Source organism: Cavia porcellus, unplaced genomic scaffold, assembly GCF_034190915.1.
Source record: "Cavia porcellus strain 051 isolate PalLab524CR breed Dunkin Hartley unplaced genomic scaffold, mCavPor4.1 scaffold_9, whole genome shotgun sequence".
In the NCBI taxonomy this organism is placed as follows: Eukaryota; Metazoa; Chordata; class Mammalia; order Rodentia; family Caviidae; genus Cavia; species Cavia porcellus.
The window spans coordinates 59,790,898-59,816,940 of record NW_026947492.1 but is presented as its reverse complement, the minus strand read 5'-3'; the positions used below and the strand labels follow the sequence as shown (position 1 = coordinate 59,816,940).

Sequence of the window (26,043 nt, the reverse complement as noted above, 5' to 3'; positions counted from 1 at the left end):
GGCAGGAGAGGGGCAGGAGCCTTAAAATTCCTGATACCATTGTGCAAGAAGGGAGAGGGATGCACAGGACCGGAGACCTGTGGCCAGTGAGGCCAAGGAGACTGAATTTGAGCTCCATCTCTGCTGTATGCAGGCTGATTTTGGATGGTTCATACCCTCAGGCCACTTCTCCACTTTGCCTCTGTTAACATTTCTGCCTTAGAGGGCACTGGTCTACTCCCTATCTGGTCAGGCAATTTGGTAGTGTCTCCAGAGATTTGGATGGGGTTGTATATGGGCCAACTGATTTGCGTTATCATCCCATGGGGTTTTACCACAACAGATCAAGAGTTCAGGTGTGTTTGGTGCTGTGGGCTCAATAAATTAGATCTCTACCCTTAAGGAACTTTATCTAGAGGTAGAGAGGTAAGGGATATGCTCAGGACTCACTGTGTTGCAGTTGGCTGGATCAGCCTGTTGCCATGCAAGGGGTGCTTGCTCCCTTGCCTCAGGGCCTTTGCATTTCAACCTGGCAAGCAGCTCAGGTAGATCTTTGCAGGGCTGCTGTTTGTCACCATGGAATCATGTTAATCTGCTCAGAGGTCTTACCACCCAACCTAACAAGCACGTTTCCCACTTCAGCCTCTTATTTGCCTTTTTAGCTCTGACATCATCCACATCATTTACTATAGGCCTTCCCTGCCTGCTTCCCTGATGAAAATGAGTGCAGTATGAGAATAGAGACCATGTTGGGTCATTGCAGTCTGTCGCACTCAGCATCATACAATGTACAGGGCACTGGAACATTTGCTGAGTCCCATCAAAAGCCTGCTGTAGAAGGAAGGGAATCAGGGAGTCCAGAGGAGGAAGTGGTGGCTACTGGAGAAATGGCAGGTGGGGTGCCTTGAAGGGTGAGTGGGCATTTTTTGGTCAGAATGATATATATATATATATATTTTTTTTTTTTTTTTCTGAGAAAACCTCTCCCTGTATAGTTCAGGCTGGCCTTGAACTTTCAGTGATCCTTCTTCCTCAGCCTCCTGAGTGCTGGGATTACAGGCGTATACCACCACATCCAGCTTTAGAATAATGACCTAATAAAATGCCAGTACTATTTTTTTTTCCTAATGGCTGTCAAATACTGGACAGTTATCATTTTACCCAAGTCTCCTAGCAGCTTGGCTCAGGGGGGCTTATCCTTTTTTTATAGGTGAGATGACAGGCTGAAAGACAGGTTTGGGGTCCTGGGGGTCCCATCCTGGTCCACTATGCAGCAGGAAGTGCGGGGCAGGAACCCACTGCACTCTGATCAGAGAGGTGCATGGTCTGCTTAGAGGCTGAACTCCGCAGTCGCCCAGTGAGGTGGGAAGCCGTTTTTTTGAGGGGGGATCTCTCTGTTGTCCAGGCTGGCTTGAAATTCTTGGATTCAGTGATCCTCCGGTGTCCTCAGGACTGGACGCCAACCGCTTCCGCCTCTGACATTCGGCGTGCAACAGCTCCCCCACCAGGTGGGAAGGGGCAGTGAACAAACCGGGCGCGGGTGGAGTCGCGCGGACAAAGGGAAGCAAGTTCTCCCTCCCGCGCCGATAGAGGTCTCCTTTTCCCTCATCTCATATCTGCAGCGCTCAGCAGCGAGCTGTTGAGGTACTGATGATGCGAGGGTGGCACTGCAGGTGGCAAAAGGAGAGGGGAAGAGTAGATAGGGGCCATCAGGGACCACCTGCAAGGGCTCGTCACCATCCCCAGCCTGTCCCTGGAAGCACCTATTTTTCCCACGGCAGCGCGTGTGAACATTGCAGAGAGACATTGAGCCTTCTGGATTGTGAAGGCCCAGGTGTGGGTGCAAATGGGAGAATTGGGGATTAACCTCTTACTGAACACCTACTATGTGCTTGGCACTGCCATGTTCGAGCCCATCAATTTTCAGAGCTTCCCTAAAGCGTAGCTATCACTATCCTATGTTATAGGTTAGAAAGCTGGGGCTCACAGAGGTGGAATGACCAGCCTGTGGCTAGCTGGCTGGTCAATGACATCCTGGCCGTCATGGGACCTCCAATCTGGCTGTGGAGGAAGGAGAAGGTACGATATGTGTGAATTTCCTGCTTCTTAAGTTTATAGGGGCAGTTACCAGGGGTTCTGTATCATCTCCACCCCAGTCCCTGCAGCATGAGATTATTGTCCTCCCTCTGAGACCCCTTCAAGGGCAAGCTTGGCTTCTTCTGAGCCCCTACTGCTCTGTGGGGCACCTGGCACAGAACATACTGATTTTCCCCCTCATGCTCTTAGGGACACTCAGTCCTGCATATGTCTTGCTACCCTCTTTCTTTTTTTCCCTCTTCTTTTCCCTGGGGATGTGTGCTGAGCTCTACCTCACTTGTCCCAGGCTCTCATCTTTCAGGGGAGCACTGAGCTCAGCCCCCAGGCTGGAGCTTCCTTCTTGCAAGATAAGGAAGCGTCTGTGTATGTGCAATGCCCAGGCTCAGACTGCCCAGCTCTTCTGCTTGCTTTCTTTCCCCCACGTCAGTTCTCCATTTACCCGTCTGAATGTAAGTCTGAGGGCACTCTCAGCAGGGGTGTGAGGCTAGCAGGAGAGAGCTAAGCCTCATTAGATGGCTTAAGAGGGTGTGAGTTTGATGCTGCAGCTGCCAAACCACCTTGTCACTATCAGTTGCACTTGCAGCACTGCTAGGTTTCAGGTGAAGCTGAGGCCCCTGATTTTGGTGGGATGAGGCTAGGGACATGTGGACCTAATGTCTGGAGCACCCTTAAGCTCTGCTTTGCAGTCCCTGCTGCTTTGCTGCTCCTTGTTTTGGAGGTTACCCTACAAAGTGTTTTTAGTCATTTGTTGCTTAGTAACAAGCTGCTCTGTCCACCCTTTGCAGCTTAAAGCCATTTGTTTCTCCTCACAGCTCTGTGGGCCTTGTCTGGGTTTGCTTATTTGCCTGTGTTCACTAGGTGCTGAACTAAGTTGAGACAGTTGTGATCCTGAGCCTCTCTGTTCCATGTGGCCCTTCGTCCTGGCTTCTTTGGGCACAGTGGGCTTGCTCTCTGGGTACCTTTCTCCAATAGAACCTGGAAGATCTCTTGAGCAAGGTACCCAGACATGCATTGTTGGGAGCCGCGTCTGTGATAGGTCGCCTCACTTGGCGGACGTGAGGCCTGTAGGAAAGAGCAAAGCCTGAGGTAGATTACCCCTCCCATCGAGCACGTTAGTTTCCTGCTTACCGCGTAAGCAACCCGCTCAACAATATAGTCTGCCTGGCAACTGATGATGTTAGCCAATCAGCTTGCCTTGCTTACTTTAACATGATTGGACACTGTACCCGTATATATACCGGTGCCACCCCTGGGCGGAAGAAGAAGCCAGGTAGAAGCCCAGAAGTAAAAGCCCAAAAGGAGCCGCGGAGAGCGGACCGGTAGAGGCTTTGGGGCAGACTGAAGCACAAAAGGAGCCGCGGGGAGCGGACCAGAGGAGGCTTCAGCTGGGAGAACCCAGGGCAGGCTGTACGGAGAAGAAAAATAAAAAGAAAAGGTTGTCCACTACCAGACTTTGTCGTGTGTCCTTCCTGCCGGCCGGGAGCGGACATCGACATTTGGAGGCCCGCCCGGGGACTGATCACCCCCGAGACGTGGAAGTGGACAACGCTCCAGTACAGAGCTGCGAGACAGGTGAGTTGGGGATAAGCCTGGGCTCTGGGTGGCGCGCACCTACAGGGCTTTTAGACTCCCCTCAGGCTCACGCGTAAGTGGCGGATTCCTTGGGCCTCACGCGGTGAGTAACATATTAAAAGATGGGAAACATGTTAGGTAGCAACACTAAGAGCGAGGGTGGTTGTGGAGAAAGCTCTCAAGAGCTTACAAAAGTACGCAGGGTATCTGAGCAGGCCCAGTCAGGGAGCTCCCGAGAGGGGTCCGTCAAGGGGAACAAGGATGCTAAGGAGGAGGACGGGGCTCTAGCCTCGGAGTCGTCTGACTCCGAGGACGAGGGAAAGTTGAATGGCAAGGAGGCCAAAGAGACCAGCTGTCAGGAGCCCAAGTCGCTCGATAAGGAGTCACAGGGTTCTTTTCCAGTGTTGCGCCGCGAATTGCGCTCTGCTCAACCTGGTCTGCGGAGGAGTAGAGAGCTCCTGAGCGCTCCCCGGCGCGAGAGGGAGGCGATCCCTTGCCACGAGGCGGCCGCCTGGGAGCTCTCTCCCCTTTCGCCAGAACAGGAAGTGATGCACGGGCCCCCATTTTCCGCCCAATCACGGCCGCTGTCTTATGCTCCGCCGCCGGCGGGTCAGTATTTTTACAGGCGGCTTTGGCAGGGGGGACGCTTGTCTCATGAGGTACATCCACCTGGGATAGATAGTGGCCCCTACGGGATATTTCCTGTACAAGTAGCTATGGGCCAGGGACGCAATGCATGGGAGCCTTTTGAGATAAAGCAGATTAGAGAACTTAAAAATGCAGTTACAACCTTTGGGCCGACTGCGCCTTACACCATTGCCATGCTGGAGAATCTGTCTTCTGGGCCCCTCACCCCCGCGGACTGGATTCAGCTGGCAAAGGCGTGTCTGCCCTCGGGCAGTTACCTGGATTGGCGAGCCTGGTACGCAGAGTTCTCTGCAGAGCAGGCTGAGAGAAACGCCAATCGGGGAAACCGGGGGTGGAACAAGGAAATGCTTATGGGAGAAGGTCGGCACGCTGATGACCAGACCCAGTTCCCCGGCGCTGTCTATGAACAAATCAATGCCATAGGGCTCCGCGCCTGGAAACAGGTAAGTGGTGCCGGAACTGCCTCCTTGTGTCTTTCAAAAATAATTCAGGGTACCACAGAGCCATTTGTTGACTTTGTGGCCCAAATGCAAGATGCTGCCGATAAGATATTTCCTGATCCGGGAGTGGCTCAACCGCTGGTAAGACAGCTGATTTTTGAGCAATGTACAAAGGAGTGCAAGGCAGCGATAGCTCCTCATAAGAACAAGGACCTCAACGCCTGGATTAGGATATGCAGAGAGATAGGGGGGCCGCTCTCCAACTCGGGAGTGGCTGCTCTCCTGGCCGCGGCTGTACAGCAGAGGGGACCTCGCGGGTTAGAAGGGGAATGTAAGGCTAAAGGGTGTTTTGCCTGCGGGGAGCCAGGACACATTAAACGTCATTGCCCAAACAATGCAGATGCTAAGCCTTGCCCTAGGAATGAAGAACCATATGTTTGTGGGCGATGCAAAAAGGGATCACACAAAGCTGAGGAGTGTAGGTCGGTCTTTGATGCTCAGGGCAACTGTATTTGTGGACAAGATGCTAGAGAGCCAAACAACGGCCAGAGGGGGCCCCCTTCACAGGCGGGCCCCCGCCCCAGAGACAGGACAGCTCAGGGTGGCAGCCTTCAACAAGGGCCACCCCTGGGTCAGCAGGTGTGGACCTCAGTGTCGCCTCCAGACTTATACAGAAGGTCACCATTAGGACGGATGGCGTTAGGACCCTAAATGACATGCAAAAGCTATTGGGAGACATTAATTGGATTAGGCCATATTTACATATACCAAATTCAGATCTCAAACCCCTGTTCGACCTTCTGAAGGGAGACCCAGATATAGCCTCCCACAGGAGGCTCACTCCTGAGGCAAGAGCTGCCTTACAGAGAGTGGAAAAAGCCTTAGGTGGGGCTACCTTACACAGAATTGAACCAGGGCGACCCTTTGATGTCTGTTTGCAACAGACTAGTCTACAGCCTACAGCGGTGATTTGGCAGAAAGGACCACTACTGTGGATACACCCTAAGGTCTCACCTGCAAAAGTCATAGAGCATTACCCGGAGGCAGTCGCTTCATTGGCCCTTGAAGCGCATGATAGAGCTGTCCAACATTTTGGCTCAGGACCACAAGCCATCCGAGTACCCTATACCGCCAGCCAGATCAAGACCCTGGCTGCCTGCATAGATACCTGGGCCATTCTGAGATGTGTTTTCCATGGGGATATAAACAATCAATACCCTAAAGACCCTATCTTGTCATTTGTCACTCAGCACCCTATAATTTTTCCAAAGGTTACTGCCTCTGAGCCATTAGTCCTAGCAACTACAATATACACAGATGGCTCCAAGACGGGGATAGGCGCCTATGTGATCCTAGGCAAGCCCCCGGTTACCATACAATTTAAACCAGATCAGCCTCAGGTGGTAGAACTGCAGATCGTTAAAATGATTCTTGAACGGTTCTCAGAAGCCATTAACATTGTCTCCGATTCTAGGTATGTGGTCAATGCTATGCAAGTGCTTGAGACTGCCAGTTTAATTAGATCCACTTCCACAGTGGCTGGACTGTTCCTGTCTATCCAGACATTGCTTCAGAACAGACACTATAAGGTCTTCACCACCCACATAAGAGCACATACATCCCTGCCAGGGCCTATGGCACAGGGGAATGCGGCTGCTGACACTGCCACTCGCCCGTTATGGATTTTTACCTTACTAACACCAATCGAGCGAGCCCGTGCCTTCCATGATAAATTTCATGTTAATGCCAGGACACTAGCAAACCATTTCCATGTTTCCAGAGCAGATGCACGAGATATCGTGCGACTATGTGACTCCTGTGCCACATACAAACCTGCCATACCGATGGGAGTAAACCCTCGAGGTTTGATCCCTGGTGATGTTTGGCAGATGGACATCACACATATACAGGAGTTTGGGACTCTTAAATATGTTCATGTTTCCACAGACACCTGTTCTCACGTCATATTCGCAACAGCAGAAACAGGTGAAAAAGTGTCTAATGTGATCAATCATTGCCTGGCGGCTTGGGCCGCATGGGGCAAACCAAAAATATTAAAAACTGATAATGGACCAGCCTATATAGGCAAAGCCTTCAATGAGTTCTGCAAAATGATGGAGGTTCAATTAAAACATGGTATCCCATACAATCCCCAAGGTCAAGGAATCATTGAGAGGGCTCATAGAAGCCTCAAAGAAATTTTACAAAAACAAAAAGGGGGAGTAGGCCAAGGCCTGGCCCCAAAGGCACGATTATCCATGGCACTATTCACACACAATTTTTTAAATTTAAATAATGATAATCGCTCCCCAGCTGTGGAGCACTGCAACCCTTCCCCCAACCATAAAGGGTGGGTGAAGTGGAAAGATGTCCTGACAGGACAATGGATGGGCCCGGATCCAGTGGTCAGCTGGAACCGAGGCGCGGTTTGTGTTTTCCCACAGGAACCGGGACGAGAACCACTGTGGATACCGGAGAGACTGACACGGGCAACAAAGCCCTCGACTGAAGATCAGACCTGCCCTACTGGAGATCCATCACAGACCAACCAATAAGATGAATAGAAATAGCGGTAGCCCGAAATGGACAAGAAGATCCTCAGGCATATGCATGGCTTGCTCAATTGGCCCACGACCGAGTCTAGATATGGCGGGCATCCCTCATTCTCCTCCATAAGGTGACAATACACAGCAGGGTAGGTGAGTCAATGACGGGTAAGAGCGTGCCTCCCCAGCACGACTCGACCAAAGCCAGGCCCTACCCCATCCTGCACGTAAGCCGCTGGACTGTTAGATGCTGCCCAGGTCTAAATTTCTCTCCGAGGGGATTTCTTTACGGAGAGGAAATGAGTGCAAGCTTGTGTGCATCCAGGTTCCGTCCAGTTTGTGCCTGGCCCTAGAAAAAGGACGAGGGCCTCAGGGCCTTGGCAGACCATGGCATGGCCAACCAGGGTCTAAGCCAAGGACCTACGGTGGACCTACACATAGGGCATAAGCCTCTGCACCCAGTCCAGGAAGGGCTACGATGCGCACATTCATAAAAAATAAAATAGGGGGAGATGTTGGGAGCCGCGTCTGTGATAGGTCGCCTCACTTGGCGGACGTGAGGCCTGTAGGAAAGAGCAAAGCCTGAGGTAGATTACCCCTCCCATCGAGCACGTTAGTTTCCTGCTTACCGCGTAAGCAACCCGCTCAACAATATAGTCTGCCTGGCACTGATGATGTTAGCCAATCAGCTTGCCTTGCTTACTTTAACATGATTGGACACTGTACCCGTATATATACCGGTGCCACCCCTGGGCGGAAGAAGAAGCCAGGTAGAAGCCCAGAAGTAAAAGCCCAAAAGGAGCCGCGGAGAGCGGACCGGTAGAGGCTTTGGGGCAGACTAAAGCACAAAAGGAGCCGCGGGGAGCGGACCAGAGGAGGCTTCAGCTGGGAGAACCCAGGGCAGGCTGTACGGAGAAGGAAAATAAAAAGAAAAGGTTGTCCACTACCAGACTTTGTCGTGTGTCCTTCCTGCCGGCCGGGAGCGGACATCGACAATGCATCAGTGAGGGAGCACCTTTGAAACGTATTGGGTACTTGTTCTCCACAGGCCAGTGATACAGGGGGAAAGATGTTGTCGTGGAAATGGGCTCCATGGTTATGATGGAAATGATGAGATCTCAGAGCAGCAGCATCTGACTATGCAGAATTTCAGACCTTAAGTGTTAATCTACATGGTCTGTCCTCTAAATGTCTTACAGCTGTTCTCTACATGTCCCCCCAAAGTCTCATTTGCTCATAGGTGGGGCTTTTTAGAGATGGCTGGATCCAGGCTGTGTACTGAGACCACATACTCTTGTATGTGGTAACTAAATGGGTTGGTACAGTTGCGGGTGTGGATAATGGAAGCCTCACCCTGGGTACAGATGGCAGCAATCAATGGGCTTATACCATGCTGGTCCTGCTTGTGCTTCTCCCTGCCTGCCATGCTACAGACTGTCCTCTGTGATGCCCCTCTGCCATGCTGCTTTTGGAGCCAGCTGACTATGAACTGAAGCCCCTACATACTGTGAACTGAAGTAAACCTTTCCTCCTTTAGCTTGTGGATGTTGGGTATTTTGTCTCAGCGATGAGAAAAGTAACAAAGACAGAATCTTTAGAAAAGACCAAACAGGGAAGTGGCCATTTGACCTACTAGCCTTTAGTAAACATATCTGTGGGACCTAACAGGTGGGAAGGCTTCTAATGTTCCCCTTAATCTCAAAAACAGAAGTAAGAAAACAGCAAACACCCTTCAGGTCTGGCAAGTGGAACCCTGACTTGAGTTACTCTGAGCAATCTCAGCCGCTCACCTTGAATACTTAGGATGAAAGAGTGATCAACACTCTTCTGAAAGGGCTCCCCAGTGACCCCCAGATGCACACTGTATTCTTCCTTTTGCCTTCCACAAGAATCCTGGGCCACTTTCCAGACAACTGCACTCTGCGAGAGGACAATACCTAGATCCTTCAGGGTAAGTGCAGGCTGAATTTGTCTCATGATAATTCCCAACCTCCAGAATGTCGTTGTGTAGAGGCTCAGGCAGTCCGGTGATGATTGGAGGTCTGACCCAAGCCCAGGTGAGCCTAGTGTAACCCTCATGTGCAATTTTTTTCTTAGTTACAGAGTGTAAAATTGGAATTTACAGGCACAATTTGCATATCAGCCCCGAGTCCTGTGGAATAAGGGTTATTACAGTTGAAAGGACCAAGTGGAACATCCTGGGTCTTCCTCTTCTTACCAGAATAATAAAGAAATGTTCTGCCTTGGGGAATCACAGAGATTTGTACCATCCTCAAAAACTTGAAGGATTTGGGTATTTGTCACATCTCATTCAATGCCTCTGTTTGAGTTCTTAGAGAATTCTCATTAGCTCCCTCAGATGGTGAATTTAGTCACAGGTGGTATTTTAGGAGTGGTCTTTTATAGAAGCAAATCCACATTTTTTTTTCTTACTGGGTATGAAGCTATATGACAGTTTTCCCCTTCCCTCCTCTGTAGAGGACCCCACATTCAGTTTTGTTCCTCTTGGTGGAGATAGCACTGCACCTTATTCATCTTGTCTTTATAGTTTTCTGCTACAGTTTAGTCTAAGGGGATTTTTCTTGCTCTATATAACACAGGACAATATGGTTGTCCAGTGCATTGATTCCATCATGGTCTGAGGGCTGAGAAAGTAGGAAGTTCCTTATATGCATTGAAGAAACAAATGTATTTGAGGATGGGAAATAAACCCTGAGAACCAGCTACTCACAGGGAGTCTCATGTGTTTTGTGATCTGAATCATCCCATGGGAGATCCTGGCTGGCTGTGCTTTTTGCCTCTACCTGGTCATAAGAAAAAAGCACAAGCTTTGGGCTTTTGTGTATTTTGGACAGCATGTATCACATGTTGGTGTGCTGCTCTGATCCTTTTACTGAGTAATTACTGACTGGCAGCTTTGAGTGGCCTCTGAGCAAGTGAAGGCTTCCAGATGGTCCAGGCGGAAGGCCAAGGAGCTCTGTCACACAACCCTGATGACTCATGAGACCCAGATATAACCTAAGAATCTGTAGCCAACGGAGGCAATGTTTGAATCCACAGAAATCCCAATAAAAGAATCACCAGGGGCTATGTAGGGCTTAGGAGCAAAGTATAGTGCTTTTAGGTAAGCAGTCGTCCCCCTTTCAAGGAAGAGCTCTTGGCTCAGTGCTGGGCCTAGCTAGAAAGAGTTTCTGTGTGGGAGACACCAAGGGCTTTGAAAGTTATTGATGCCTATTACAAGTTATTTTCTCAGGTATGCCTGGGTGTGAAACATCAGTGAATCATACATCAGGTCTGAGAGCACAGTTGGTATCTCTCCTTATTTATCCTCTGTCCCCTGCAGTTGGCTCTGTGTGCTCCACTCTGAAGGCAATGGGAATTGCTGGATCATTAGTGGACATTATTGTTAGTTCAGTGAACATTTAAAAGAAAAAAATCTTATTTTAAACTGGATGTGGTGGTACACACCTATAATCCCAGTACTTGGGAGACTGAGGCCTAAGAGGATCCCAAGTTTGAGGACAGCCCAGGCAATTTAATGAAATACTGTCTCATAAAATAAAAAGGTCTGGGGATAAAAAGCTTAGTGGTAGAATGCTCATCTAACATATGTGAGGCCCTTGGTGTAATCCTCAGTATGTATAAAACAAAAGGGATTCCTGAAAAAGACAGACAATAACAAGTATTGGTGAGAATGTGGAGAAAACAGAACAATCACACACTGCTGGTGGGAATGTAAAATAGTGCAGTCCTGGTCCATAGAGAATCAGCACCAAGCCATGGAGGCTGTTAAACTGGTTGGCCTGTGATGTAGAGGGGATTGAAAAGTAGGTGCTTTGGGGGAGCAGTGGCCTGGCTGAGGTAATTGAGGGATATACAGATGGCAGGGTTGCAGGGCCTCTGAGGGGTGTGTGGGTCTGGATGTGGCTGGCTACAGGACTGCCTGGGAAAACCTGGAAGCTCTAGGAGCTCCCTGGCCAAGGCTAGTGTCTTGGTTACTTTTCTCTCATTGCTGGGACAAAACAACCAACATCCAAAATGAAGAAAGGAAAGGATTATTTAGGTCACAGTTTGTGGAGGTTTCAGTCCATAATCAGCTGACTCCACGGCAGGGTGGCATGGCATCGGGGCAACACTGCAAGGCAGCAGCCAGAGCAAAAGGGAGAAACAAGCCTCTGATCCTCCCTTATAGTGTACACAGGATACCGCACCCCCTCCAGGATGAGTGTAGCACTCACAAAATCTCTGTTCCCTCCTCTTTCAACAGGATGAGAATATTTACAAAGTAAGGATCCTGGTTTCCTGCTGAGTCTCTTAGTTAAACTTCTAAACTTCTCAAGTTGACAAAATGTATCAACCATAATAGCTGGTATAAAGGAAGGGTGTTTCCAGGACCCTCCTGGCTTGGCTGGGGGTAACCATTGTGATTACCTCTGTCACTCTTCTCAGGATAGCCTAAGCTTCTGGAATTGTGGGAGTCCCAAAGACAAGATGAAGTTCTGGGACATGACTGATACCAGATTTCCTGCTAACCCTGGCAGTAAGGGAAAGGAGCTCCAATTGTACTTAATGTGACTTATCAAAATAAAGACAGGGGACATTTCATATACCCTGAGCTCCAGGCTGTGATTCTTATATACAATAACAGATTGTGCCATGTTTGTGATAAAGGGGGTGGCCACAGAGGTAGAGAAATATCAGGCAGATTTTTCATTTCTTTAAGCAGGAACAGTGGAGTAGATCATGGTGATGGATTGGATGGGAGGTGGGAGGTGGGTATGCAAAGGATTTCTAGGTTTCTTGCTGAGAGTGAGGTCAACATCAGTGTATTCCCATTCCCTTCCTCTAATCCTAGATCTCCTCTGTAACAGATCCCAAGATGTCCTCCAATAGGACCAAGGTCCTGTCCCTACCCCTATCTCCAGGCACTGTGTCCTGCTCTTCCAGTACATCACAGGTTCAAGGCAGTGCCAGGCACACAGCAGGTGTAAAGGAAAGGGGCTGTGTGAGGAAAAGAACAGCATCTCTGCCTTCCCCAGGATCAGCCACTGGGCCTCGCTCCTGCTCCAGGGAGTGAGCAGGAGCTCCAGGACCTGCCTGCTTTAGGTGGCTCCACCCTTCCCCAGGACAGTGCCAGAGTCCTGATTCAGCTGTCAGCCCTGCGGTCTCCACAATTAGAATCTGTCTCCTGAGCCAGCAGCACACAGCCTCACTTCCCAGAGTCACACCACACACCCGGAAGGGGAGAGCTGGAGAGGGTGTATGCCTCGCAAGGGCTGAGAAGTCACTGACAGGGCAGAATCAGACCATCAGTGAAGTCTGTACCTGAAAAGGGCCAGGAGAGTACAGTCCATCTTCTGCCTTCCCTGCAGTGGAAAGAGGGGCTTGCTGGGGCCAGATACTGTACGTGGAAAGTATGGGGGACATAGACTGTAGCTCAGAGCTCTGCGCCTTGCAGTGCACCCCTAAAGCTGGAGGTCTTCCAGCTCCGGATCTCTTTTCATGTCAAGACCCGTATACAAATGAGGATATTGACAGGGTGGGGCCAGGCTCCTGATAGAAGCTACCAGGTCTAACACTGGCCTCGATGCTCCCTGTACTTGCTCTGCCAGCCTGACCTGTGCGTGACTGTCTCCCTCTGGGATTGTTCTCAGCCTCCAAGGACTCTGGTTCCTCTCTCCAGCCTTTCTCACCCTCCTCTGGGTGCTTCTTTACTGGTCTGTTACAGTCTCCAGAGCTGTGAACTGGGCCACTCCTCCTTCCATTCTGACACTGTTCTGAGGACGCACAGCTTCCCCCGTGGAGCTTCAGGGATACACCACAAGGCAGCTGATTGCCAGCCGGCTCTCTCTTCAGAGGTCCACAGAGTGGCCTCCTGCACATCTGCCCCTCGGTGTTCGGATTAAAAGAACTGAGAGAAGAATGGAAATGCCCACACATAGCACCTTTCTCAGCATGGTCTCAGCTTGGCTTTTCTTGTCTTCAGGTCCCTGACTATGGGTGCTCATATAGAGACCTCACAATGCGCACGTGTGTGTGTGTGTGTGTGTGTGTGTGTGTGTGTGTGTGTAGAGGTAGATTCTGGGGACCGAGAGCCCAGTGCTATGGAAATGGGGTGAGGAGGCTGGACTGGACTGGGCTGGGTAGGTGGGGCAGGCCTGCCCAGGAAACTGGACATCAATACTTCCTGTGATGATCTGCCTGGAAGAACTGAGCTGGGCTCCTGTATGGGGGTAATGGGGAGGGGCCTGAGTCGGGGGGTACAGGTAACCTTCAAAAGGGGTAGGCTGTTTGGTGGGGACAATAAGTAGCACTTCCTCTTTTCCCAGCTCCCTGATGGCTCTGGGCTTTAAAAGGGAGGCCAGCACATGATTTTGAGGCCCATACCAGTGCGATTCTGGGAGGATCCGAGACCAAGGCTGAACTTCAAACCTGCTGGCAGCTCCCCAGTCTCCCAGGCCTGGCTGTGGTCCTCCTTCAGCATGCCAGTGCCATGCTCACAGGTCACTGGACTGATCCCCATTCACTCCCTTATGGGGTTCAAAAAACTGATCGCCCCTGATTGGTTCCTGTTCTTTGCTCCAGAGACCCACCATACCTCCTGGTCAAATACTTGTGCAAACCAGATTATTTCCATTCAAAGACTTCTAGAGTGGGGCTTACCCTGGCCCTCCAGTTACACCCATTTGCTTTTTTCTAACCTCTGCCTGGGCTATCCAAAACCCTGTCAGAATGAAAGCCACTTTCCTAGGAAGCTTTCACTTCTCTGACTTCTCAAAGCCAGGACTTTACTATCCTGAGACTTCGTGGCACACCACATTTTACTATCATAAGACTGGAATTCTTTACCACAATGACCTCAATTCTGATACAAAATAGGTGCTAATTAAAAGTCTGTTGCATGTGTGAATGAATGGGAGTGGTGATTCAGGCATATTTTATTAACAGAATTTTCTTGAGCTGGAATCTTACTGGGTTTCCTAAGCTGGCCTTGAACTCTTGGGTTCAAGTGCTCCTCCTGCCTCAGACTCCCATGTAGCTACAACTATAGGCACATACCATGGAGCCCTACTCAAGGCTGGTTTGTAGAAGTACCTGATACATAGGGACCCTGGATCATGGATATTGCATGAGGATCATCAGGTGTTAGGTTCTGCCTTTGTTAATGTCCCTAGGCTCATGATCAGAGGCCTAGTCTTCTCAAGGAGTTTGAGTCTGGATGATCAGTAAGACTGAGACTTTGGCAAACAATTATCACTCAGAACTGCCTTGGGCTGCCTGGGTCGCTGCTCCCTTTTGTCTGCAGCCCTCAACTCTGACTCATGCAGGGCTCAGCCTGCTGGGACTTGGTACCTTTGCTGGGTTTTGCTGGCCTCTGCCTTTGCCTCGTCCTGCTCACTTTCATGATGGGTCCTAGCATCACCTGGCCACTCCCGTCTCCTACCGAGAAGTCACAGGAGCTGGGCCTTGCTTAGACTCCTCCGGCCCATGCAGGTGACTGCAGAGCCTGATGTGCCCACTTTTGAGTATACATGGCAGTGGATGTACATGGCTTGCTCACACATACACTCACGTGCCCCTGTCCCCACAGAGCCAGAGACAGACACAGCTGAGCCAGAGGGACCAGTTTTATTAGACTCCAGCAAGACTATACAGCACGTGTTTCATGCAGATTAAATATGTGTCTTCGCTCCCCCTGGGAGGGGTGTACTTTCACTGCCAGCTCCTTCAATGGCATATCATAGGGTGCATGTCAAGGAGACCCCTCAATATATTCCCCATGAGGGACTGTTGGGATCATGACTGGGGGCGGAGGTGAGACAGTGGGCAGTTTAGGGACCCTGGAAACTTGAGTCTTCAAAGGTTCAGGGATCACAGGACCTTGGTCTTTTGCTGGTGCTGAAACCAGAGGATCTTGGTCCTTCAGAGGCACCGGGATTATTGGACCTTGATTCTTTGGAGGCTCAGAGACCATGTGACCTTGATTCTTGGTTACTGCTGGGTCTTGGTTCTTTATAGACTCAGGGATCACAGGACCTTGATTCTTCACAGGTGCTGTGACCATGGCACTTTGATCTTTCCAATGCTCTGAGACCGGGAGACTTTGATCTCTGTCGGAAGCAGAGACCATGGAACCTTGATCCTTGACAGGTGTTAGGACCACAGGGCCTTGATCCTTTGGAAGTGCTGGGACTACAGGACCTTGATCCATAAGTCTTGTTGGAACTATAGGATCTTGGTTCTTCAGAGGATCTGGGGCCAAGGGACTTTGGTCCTTGGCTGGTGCTGAAATCACAGACACTTCATTCTTTAAAGTCTCAGGGACCATGTGATCTTTTTCCTTGACTGGTAGCAGGCCCACGGGGCCTTGATCCTTTGGAGGCCCTGGGACCACAGGGCCTTGATCCTTTGGAGGCCCTGGGACCACGGGGCCTTGATCCTTTGGAGGCCCTGGGACCACAGGGCCTTGATCCTTAGGAGGGCTTGGGGCCACGGGGCCTTGATCTTTTGGAGGCCCTGGGACTACAGGGCTTTGATCCTTTGGAGGCCCTGGGACCATGGGGCCCTGATCCTTTGGGGGGCCTTGATCCTTCAGAGGCCCTGGGACCATGGGGCCTTGATCCTTTGGAAGTCCCAGTACCACAGGGCCTTGATCCTTTGGAGCCTCTGGGACCACAGGACTTTGACTTTTCAGAAGCCCTGAGACCTCAGGACCTTTATCCTTGTCTGGCTTTGTGGCCACAGGACCTTTATTCTTACAGGAATCCTCGGTGGGTTGGATTGGGCTCCTGCAAAGGAGAAAGAAGTCATCACTGTGAGATCAGAATTCAGGCCAGAGATAGGGCAGAGCACAGATTGCCTCGTAAGGCTTGGCTAGTGAAGCCTGGGCAGGGTAGCTCTTGCTGGAGAGCCAGGAGGAGAATCTGACTTCCAAGTTAGTACAGAGCATGGGGTAGGGTGAAGGGGAGGCTCAGGGTCATTCAATGTGTTTGCCAATTGATTATAACCTGCACGTGGCATTGGGAGCCCCAGGGTGGTGATGGCAGTACTGCAGCTAGACTCGGAGTTGTCCAGCAGCCATTCACCCCACACCCCATCCAGGTACCTACTTCTTCCTCCAGGATTGCTGGGCTCATCTTGGGAGCCCATCCCAAATACCCATTCAAGATGACCCCATAGGTCAAGATGCCCTTATTTTCAGGGCCTTCCAAGGTTCCTTTCCCTCCCCACACCCCTGACCCACTGCTAAGGCCTGACTGCTGGGAAGGGCAAGGATTCCATGGCATATTAAGAAAAGGGACAGTGGGACAGTAGAAGTCTTTCTTTGCTCCTCCCCTGCAAGTTTTGTATCACTAACATGCTTAGAATGGTGATAACAAAAACCAGTTCACCTTTTAGCTAGTTCTATTCCTGCTTTTAAGTTCTCCACGGATAGTGCAGTCCACATAAGCCTACACCACTCCCTCTGGTCCCGACCTGGGTAGGCTACTGGCTGGGACTTCCCATTCAGGCAGTGACAAGGCTCCAGTCCTTTCCCTCCATTCCCACTTCTGTTCCTTCTGCTGTCCTGGGACCTTTTCCCTCATGTTTCACGGCTTCTGGGCTTATTTTCCTGAAGCCGAGAACCCAAACCTCTCACCAGAGTCCCCACACCTGCTACCTACCCCATGTGGAGGGCTTGTGACACACACTGATGCCCAGGGTCAAACATTGCCACAGGCCCAGACCTAGCCAGTGTGGCATGCTCTGGGTTGGTGCACACCCCTTCCTCACAGTCTAGACTCAAAGTCGCTGCTTAAAAATGGCAGTGCTGGGGGCTGGGGATTTAGCTCAGTGGCATAAGCACCTGCCTTGTAAGCAGGCAGTCGTCAGTTCGATCCCCAATACTGATAAAAAGGAAAAAGACAAAAAAAAAAAAAAAAAAAAAAAAAGGCAGTGCTTAGCCCGGGCCACCCACCCTTGCAGACCTAGGCATGTTCTGCTTCCTCTCACTTCTTTTCCTAGCTCATCTCAGGCCCACTGCAGCCCCACTGGGACACACGGGAGGGGTCGTATTGCATTTGTTAGATGAGAAACTGAGGTCCACAGAAGGCATGTGAGGTGGAAAGTGAGGGAACTCACAGGGGCGAGAGGCTGGGGCCTGTGCAGTCACCCCTGTGCCACTGGGACGCAGCCAGAGCTCAATAGGAGGTAGTTCTTACTATTCTTACACTTTTATGGTGATTAAAGAGAGGTACACAGTATCTGATAGGATTAGGTAGTATTGCAACTATTTTTCTGTTCACTTAGAAGTAAAGTGACACATTTAGACTATCTGTAAGCACCTTGTCATCCCAATCTGAAGTACCTCCTTCTCGAGCCACCTGGGCACTCAGCAGCAGACATGGCCTGTCTGCCCAGTCCCAGGCAAGACCATGAGAAGCAAGCAGAATCCAAAGAGGGCACTGAAACGTCTTCTGTCAGTGCTGGCTGGCCGGAGACAAACAGTATGAACTGAATGTTGAATATAGTCATGTAGGAAAGCAGTGAGATGTTTCCTCTCAGCTTGTGAGGCGAGCTGGGTGAGGCCATCCTGCTGGATTGATGAAATTGTGGGGACAGAAGGAGGTGACCAATGCTGAATCTGATCACAGAGGATTGGGCTGGGGAAGCTGCCCCTTGGCAGGTCATTGATTATCCAGGCCAGCCTTGCATTCCCTTAGATGTTTGCAGTAATGGCTTTCATACCATGTCCAAAACTTTTATTTGTTTATCTATTTATTTTTGAGACAGGGTCTTGCTGTTCAAGGCTGTCTGTCCTTGAACTCATAGCTATCCTCCTGCCTCAGCCTCCCTTGTACTGGTATTATAGGCAGGCACCACCATGCCTGGCTTCAAACTGCTGTTTAATGAACATTCTCAATCAGAGCTAAACCAAAATTTGCATGAATTAATAACATCATGCAGCTTTGGTTAGTAAACTTTTTTTCCTTAGTAGGCATCTTTAATCATAGGAAATTGAGAATCAAGGTTGAAATTAATTAAGAATTGAGATTAGAAATGTTAATCAAACTTATAAACTTAATACTAATATAAACTTTCTGATACTAACTTTAGGAGAAATTTTCTTGGATTTAGTTTGAAAGTATCTGTAATATTTAAGTCATTTGGCATATATAACAGATCAGCTCTGTGATTCTATCAGAAAATGTATAATGGAATAAATTAGATTTAGAACTTAGTTTTTTCTTATGTGTTTTTCTCTTTTTATAAAGAAGTTTGTAAATGTAATTAGAATATCAAAAGATTCAGTGAAATCCTTCAGCTGGCCAGCTATGGTACGCATACCTGTGTCCTAGCTGCTTGGGAAGCTGAGGTGGAAAGATCACTTGAGCCCTCAAATTTGAGGCCAGTCTGGGCAACATAAGTGAGACCTTGCTTCTAAATAAACAAATAAGCAAATAATTCCCTTCTGGGATATTTGAGATATGGTGAAAACCTGAGATTCTTTTTCTATATTTCATCACAAGTAAAATTTGGGGGTGGGGGAATAGTATTTTCCAGCAATGGGTTACCTTGTTGGACAATTTAAAATAAATAATGCTAGGTTTTTGAATAAGCACCCCAACTGTCAGAATTCTTATTTCATATTGGGCAAAGGAAAATTAGACTTTTGTTTCTTTGTGTCATCCAAAACACAGGCGACTGGCTTGTAAGAGAAAGTAAATGTGCATGAGAGTCTACAAATGGCTGGCATTCGTGGAGTCTGCGTGAGATCAGGAGAATGCAACCTGGCAGGGCTCTTCTGGGAGGAAAAGATCCTGGTCTTGCTCTGGCCCAGCCAATGACAGACTGGCAGGCTTCTTTGGGCAGCTCCAGGCAAGCCATTACTCTGTTAAGTTAGACTTTTAATTAACTTAAAGTTGAAAAATACTTGACAGTTGCACATTTCACAAAACAATGGTCACGGAACTTTCACAATATTCTAACAGCAACCATACTTTTGTGCTCAATTGATTTTAAATTGTTTATAATTTAATTGAAATGATTTAGAGGCATTGAATTAAGATGTAAAACTCTCCTTTAAAAAGATCACTACATTTTACTAGATTTTTGATTTGGTTGCTTTTTTTTGAGGCAAGGTCTCATTTTGTACTACAAGGTGACCTTGAGCTCACTGTAGAGCCTATGTTGGCCCTGAACTAGGCAATCCTCCTGCCTCAGCCTCCTGAGTGCTGGGATTATAGGTGTGTGCCCCCATGCTCAATCTAATAGGTTTTTCTGTGCATAAAACCTCCCTTAAGCACACCACAAACCTTTACTGACAATGCCCAGTCATCTCTTGTCCTACATTTTTCTGCCAGTGCCCCCCTCTGTAAAGTGCCCATGCCTCCAGTGAGACCTGACTCACTGGAGTTGAGGGTCACACTCACAATGCCCCTTTGAGTGAGAGAAGCTGCCCCTCAGAGTGAGTGCTGAGTGTGTGGCTTAGCTAGCAGAAGTGGACTGGATTCAGCTCTTCTCAGCCATGGCCAGCTATCCCTGAGCATGGCCAACCTGTGCAGCTGAACATGGTAACCTGAGCCAGCAGCAGATCTTCTTAAGAAAGCATAAGACTCAGCCTCGTCTACTTCCCAGCCTTTAGTTTTGACACCACTAACCTCTGAGAAATGACAGAGACTGGCTGGGTTTACTTTGGCTTCTGTGTAGCTTATGGTCTGAGAGGTCTTAGGCAAATACTCAACACAGTCCTCAATTTCCCCACCTGTAAAATGGGGACAGTGATATCAACATCAGGGGCTGTAATTATAGTATGTGTGCTGGTGAAGCAAGCTCAGGGACTGTTATGACAGAAGACCTAAGGATCTTCTCATTAGACATGAAATCTTAATTTACAGCATTCATACAGTGTTCAGGTATATCATACAGATGTCACCATAGCAACTGCAACAATGGTTTACTCCCTGTGACCCTCACCTGGCCCTGGAGGAAAGCAACCCTCCCGCAGTCCCTTCTCCTTGCCTTGTCCCTTCTGCTGTATATGGCTCCCAATGTCATCGGTATGTGTGTTTTTCTGCTGCTTGGGTCACCCTCTTCTACCTGGTCTTTCTTACTGAAGAACCTGTTCTTGAAGCCTCAGCCTGGACCCCACCTTCTCAGAAGGACGTACGAATCCCTCTGGATAAGTTTGTTTGCACCTCTTTGCAGCACCACTTTCCAATCGCTTGCTCCACAGTCATGGGCATCCCAACTACATATCAGGGTTCCCTCTGTTGCCAGCAGCCCAGAGCTCAGCTCAGGACCTGGGCAACACAGAGGACCAAATGGAATAATGAGGGGTTACTGCTGAAATCTAGTCCATTCTGCCCTCCACGACCCAGCCAGAAACCCAGGGTTATTCTTGTAACTCCCTCTCCCTCCAGACTCTCACCAAGGCCATCAAGTGCCATCTAATTCCAGTCTTAACATTTTTCTCTCTAATCTTCCCACTTCTTTCTCTCCTTCCCCTCCTTCCCCTGTACCTGCCGTTGCCACCATCTCTCTAAGCCACTGTCACAGCTTCTTAACTGGTATCCCCAGTTCTTCCTTCAGTGCATTCTCATACTGAGATCTGGATCTTTCAAGAAAGCAAAACTGGTCCCTTCTCTTCTCTCTGATCACAACCCTTCAATGGCTTCTTCCTGAAGTGAGAATAAATAGTAAGACCTGCCACACAGCATCACCTGGCTAAGGAGGCTCAGGAGTCCTAGCCCCAGAGGTCTGCAGCTACCCACATCCTCCTGTTTTCCAGCGGTTGCACATACTGCTGTCTCCTTCTGGGACAATTTCCTGTTCCCTCTCTACCTGGTTCCATCTGCTCCCCCTCCACCCATCTCTCAGCTCACTGAAACACTGCCCAGAGAGCCTTCTCAGACTCCACATTTGTGGCCGGGCCCTCTGCTGACAGCAATCCCGTGCCTGGCTTTTTCCTCCCTCTCCTTTCTCCAGCTCTTTCCATATATATACACATATATATTTGGTTTAATATTTCTCCTACTGGATGGACATATTCAGAGGGCAGAGACCATGTTCATTTTCTATGGCACCTAATTCAGGGAAAGAAGTCCAATACTTGTCCAATAAATGACTGAATGTGAGTAGAGAATTTCCTATACAAGGCTCTGTCCTATTTTAAAAATTTAATGTTTCAAGGTTCAGAGACACTCTTAGTCTTAGAGACTTCATGGTCTCACTTTCCTTGTTTCCATGGAGATGGTGATCACCTCCTGAGTACCCACACACTGGCATCGGATCTGTTTTATGGGGTCTGGAATCGGGATTTCTGGAGTCAGCACTTGACCACTGGACAAAGGATCTCGCTGCCTCCTGTTGATTCCTGCCCTTGGATGCAATCTGAATCCTATAATCCACCCATGTGTGTATATATATTTTTCCTTCCCAGATTTTCTCCAGTTATACCATTAAAGCAGCCCACAGCAGGACCAATGCTCCCAGAAAAGGGCCTTATCCTTGAATTCCTGCCTTTCTCAGGGTGGAAAAACCTTGAGGAGGAAAAAGACACTTGTCTTTGGGAAGTAATTATGTGCCACGCTTGCAATGCATGTTTTGACAAATACCCTTTCATATATTGTAAAAAGCAACTTTCTGAAGGAGTAAGTGAACTGATCAGCTTGAGACCAGAAGAACCTGGGTTTAAATGATGACCCAATTCCTTCCTGGGTATGGGATACATCACAGACATACTAGTTTCCAAGCCTCAATTTCCCTATCTATAAAACAGGAATTCACTGATGTGAATGTTCATGGAATGACACCTGGAATATAGTTTATGTTTAGTAAATGATAGTGCTAAAAAGGTCTTGGCAATCTGGTCAGAACAGCAAAGTGACTTTCCCACAGCCACACGGCCAATGGATAATCAGTCTAGGATGAAAACACGGGCAGAAGGGGTAGCACACTCACTCGGAGCAGAGGGAGCCAGGTTAGGAAGAGCTGGGCCCGGCCAGTGGCTCCAGAGGGGCCCTAGCAGGAGAGGGCAGCAGACAGGGTGGTGTCACGGCTTCCGGCCTGTCTGCCTGCCTCCAAGGGCCCTGTACTGAGCCTATGCTTCTTGGACAAAAACAAAGCTTCTAGCTCAGAGGTAGGCAATGTGCTGCCCAAGGGCGATTACCAAGGAAACCAGCTTTGGAAGGCTCATTATTCCCAGGAAGGATCTACAGCAGACACGGCGTTGCCTCTGCTCTCTCCCACAGGACTACACGGGAGCCTCTATTTCTGAAATTACTATGTTGTTTGGTAATTATCTGCCTCTCATACTAGACTGTGGGACTCTGTTTGGTTTACCTTTGCATCGTGAGTATCTAGCACTGTATGAGTAAAGAATGGCTGGTGTGTGGCCTTTTCTCTTTTTTATTTTTTCCATTCATTGTACCAAACTGGCTGAGAGCCTGCTCTGTGAGGCCCCTGCTCTGTGGGGGCACAGACTGAGCGAGACCTGGACCCTAGCTTGAGCAGCCCACAGAGACTGGGAAACATACCCTGAACACAGTGCCACCACGGGGGTTCAGGTGTTACCACAGCCCTGGCCTGAGCCCTTATTAACCTGAGATTCTTCAATCACAGGTCTCCCGGGGCAATGCTGTCACTTTGCTGGAGGAGTCTTCCATGTGTGTTCCATGATAGCACAGCTCTGTAGAGCAAATCAAAAGATGCCTAAGGTTGTGGCCTGGAAATAGACCTGGGTGGGGGCAGTGGCCTCCTGAGCCTCTGCTGTCATCTCTCTGTCCTCTGACTGCCTTGGGTTAGGCCCACAACCCCAGCGAGGAAGCTCTTCCTTGGTGGGACCTGGTGAGACCTGCAAAACTTTTTTTTTTTCTGAATCTACTTTGTTTCAAAGAGAAAAAGAAAAAGAAAGAAGGAGAAAAAAAAAAAACTAAAACAAAATTTCAAAACACGTCAATAAAGGGGCAACAATGGTACGTACATTGTGGGTTGAGACCTGCAGAAATCTGTGACTCCATCAAGCTCAGACCCTGTACTTTACTGACGGGGATTCTCTCCCTGGGCCACCCTCTCAGGAAGCACCACACTGCCTGCTCCAGGGTGGCCTTTCAGGCACTTGAAGGGGTAGCAACTGTGCCCTAGCTTCTCTGGATAGTGCATACACCACAACACTTGGTTTCCAGAGCCCTTGCATCCTGATACGCCCCCTCACGGTTGGCTCGGATCCCTTAGGAAGTGTGAGCAGCGTCACAGGGGTGGGCTGCAGCCAGGCCACACCTCCCCTGTCCTGAACCCACGTCTTCACTGACCCACCATCCCTGCTGCTGATTCGTCTCAGGCTGCCACCCGTCCCATTTGCCCAGGGAACCTCTTCTCAGTCACTCAAGACTCAGTTCCAGGGCTGGGGATTTAGCTCAGCCGCCTAAGTGCCAGCCTTGCAAGTGTGTGGTCGTGAGTTCTATCCCTGGTACCATAAAAAAGAAAAAGACAAAAAAAAAAAAAAAAGACTCAGCTCCAGGGCCCCTTCCTCAGCGAGGCCTCCTTCCACCCCGGTCTCCATCTGTGTACCCACAGTGCCCTACCCCTGCCCTTCACAACTGCCCCTCCATCAGCTGTCCACTCCTTTGCAGCTGCCTCTAACCTGGGCTCTTTGAACACAGGCACTATGTCTGGATCCACTCTCTTTCCTCTCTCTCCCTTCCTCCCTTTTTCTCTTTCTCCCTTTCTCTCTCTCTTCCCACTCTGTTTCCTTCCTTCCACAAACATTTAATATGTGCCTTGTGTGTGCCAGGCCACTAAATATAGTGGAGAACGAGTGCTCCAGTGTATAGCTGGCACATAGTAGGAGTTGACATCATAATGAGGAGTCTTAAAAATAATTCACTCAACACCAAATTCTAGCAACTGTGCTTACACGACACACACATTTTCTTACTCTAACTGCCTTAGCACCATTTTTGTTCCTAATTAAGCCATCTCTTTAAGGTCAAGTTTTATCCTCCTAAATTATAACATCTCTTTAAAAAGAGGACTATACACACAATAAGACCTTTGGTTCTCGAAACATACTGGCCCTGTAGATAGGGATTATTTTCATTTCCATTGTTTTTGGAAGTGGTAACCAGGATCAGAAAGGGGGCATAATTTGCTTAAGGTCATATAAAGAGGATTTGATGGTGTCAGCACTTAAATGAGGTATTTTTTCCTCTCTACAGAAGTTCTGCATTTTGGGTTCGGCTTGAGTGGACCCTAACCAGTTCTGGCTGCAGCTGAGACCTCTCTGGGTCTGAGACTCCCTGACAACTACCTAGCCAGTCCTCCTCATCTCAGCCCTTCCTGAATCCCAGGTTTGCCTCCTGGCACTCAACAGACCCTGGCAAAGAAGACAGCCCAGAAAGCAGTGGCTTCTTGGCCCAAGAGTGCCATCCCCACTCACACTGGCAAGCCCTCCTGTGCCACAGAAGATGGTCTATCAGCCAGGTGTAGGTCATCACCATGGGAAGAGTAGCTGGGACCACAGAGAGAAAAATGCTGCCACCACAAGGCTTAACTGGGGTAGAGGGTGGGCGTGGCAAACTGTATTGATCAAACTCAGCATTCGAGGCCTTCAGGGGACTCGTTTGTCATACACTGTTTAGAGTCACTAATGAGGGACAGAACATGGAGATTGACTATTTCCAATAGGAATCCTAGCAGTGGCCCCAGGACTAGACAAAGAATGAGTTTTAGGGTCACCCAAACCTGGCTTAAAATCCTAGCTCACAACTGACAAGTTGTGTGATCTTAGTTAATTACTGAAGTTTGATTTCTTTATCTATATAGGGGGTGACATCTCCAGACGCTAAGCTTATTGTTTATTTATTTATTTATTTTTAGTGGGTTTTTTTTTTTGAAACTGGGGATCATACTTGCCAGGCAGGTGCTTATGCCACTGAGCTAAATCCCCAGCCCCTATTTTTGTCTTTTTGAGACAGGGTCTCACTGTGTAGTTCAGGCTGGCCTTGAACTCACTTTATAGCTCAGGGTGTCCTCAAACTCTCAGCGATCCTCCTGCTTCAGCCTCTCTAGTGCTGGATTACAGGCAGGTACCACCATGCCTGGCTTCTTACCTTATTGGGAGGAGAAAATGAGACTACCTGTAAAACGGCCAGGTATGTGTTCCTTCCTGTTCCGTATTCCCTTATAGACTGGCCAACTCTGCATTAGATAAAAGCCAAAGCAGAGACCTTGGGCAAAGTCCTAGTTCCTACCCTCTCCCCTACTCTGGGTCTTCTCTAGGTAGAGATGCCCTTCTGAAGTTCTGGGAAGAGGTTGTACAAGGTAGCTGGGGGCCATGAATTCTGCCCTTCCATTATTGTTGTTAAATGTCTCTTCCAGATTTGACCTGATAATAAGAACTAGATGAATTCCCAGTTGTATAAGAAATACTGTAAGAAGCATCTTTGGTTGTGTTAACACCAAAAAGGCAAAGCCAAGGGCAAGATTAATTGTCTCAAGAGGCTGCCAGGAACCTGATAATCCTGCTAATGACCCTTTTAAAAATGTAAAGTGCAGGGCTAAGGCTGCCAGACAGAAATGGCTCAGTTGTAGTGTTCTTGGGAACTTAGAAATCAATTTTTGCTCTCTCCAACTCCCCTTCTTAAAGGATAGAATTTTGAGCAATTAATCAAAATTGTTTTCATGTGTCCAATGGGGATCAATTCCAATGGATGTGTAATTGCAGAAATGGACTCTGCGCCAGATGATTTATAGGCTGTGCACGGCGGGAAGGATTGGAT

The 26,043-nt window shown here is 49.0% G+C and overlaps 1 protein-coding gene across 1 annotated transcript in view; it reads right to left on the bottom strand.

Moving 5' to 3' along the window:
* Positions 1 to 14,892: 14,892 nt before the first annotated feature.
* Positions 14,893 to 26,043, bottom strand: part of Map6 (microtubule associated protein 6) — a 71,485-nt gene continuing 60,334 nt past the window's right edge. Inside the window, exon 4 of the mRNA XM_013145281.3 lies at positions 14,893 to 16,071. Coding sequence (XP_013000735.2) covers positions 15,036 to 16,071 — 1,036 coding nt within the window. The 3' untranslated portion in view covers positions 14,893 to 15,035. The remainder of the gene's footprint in view (positions 16,072 to 26,043) is intronic.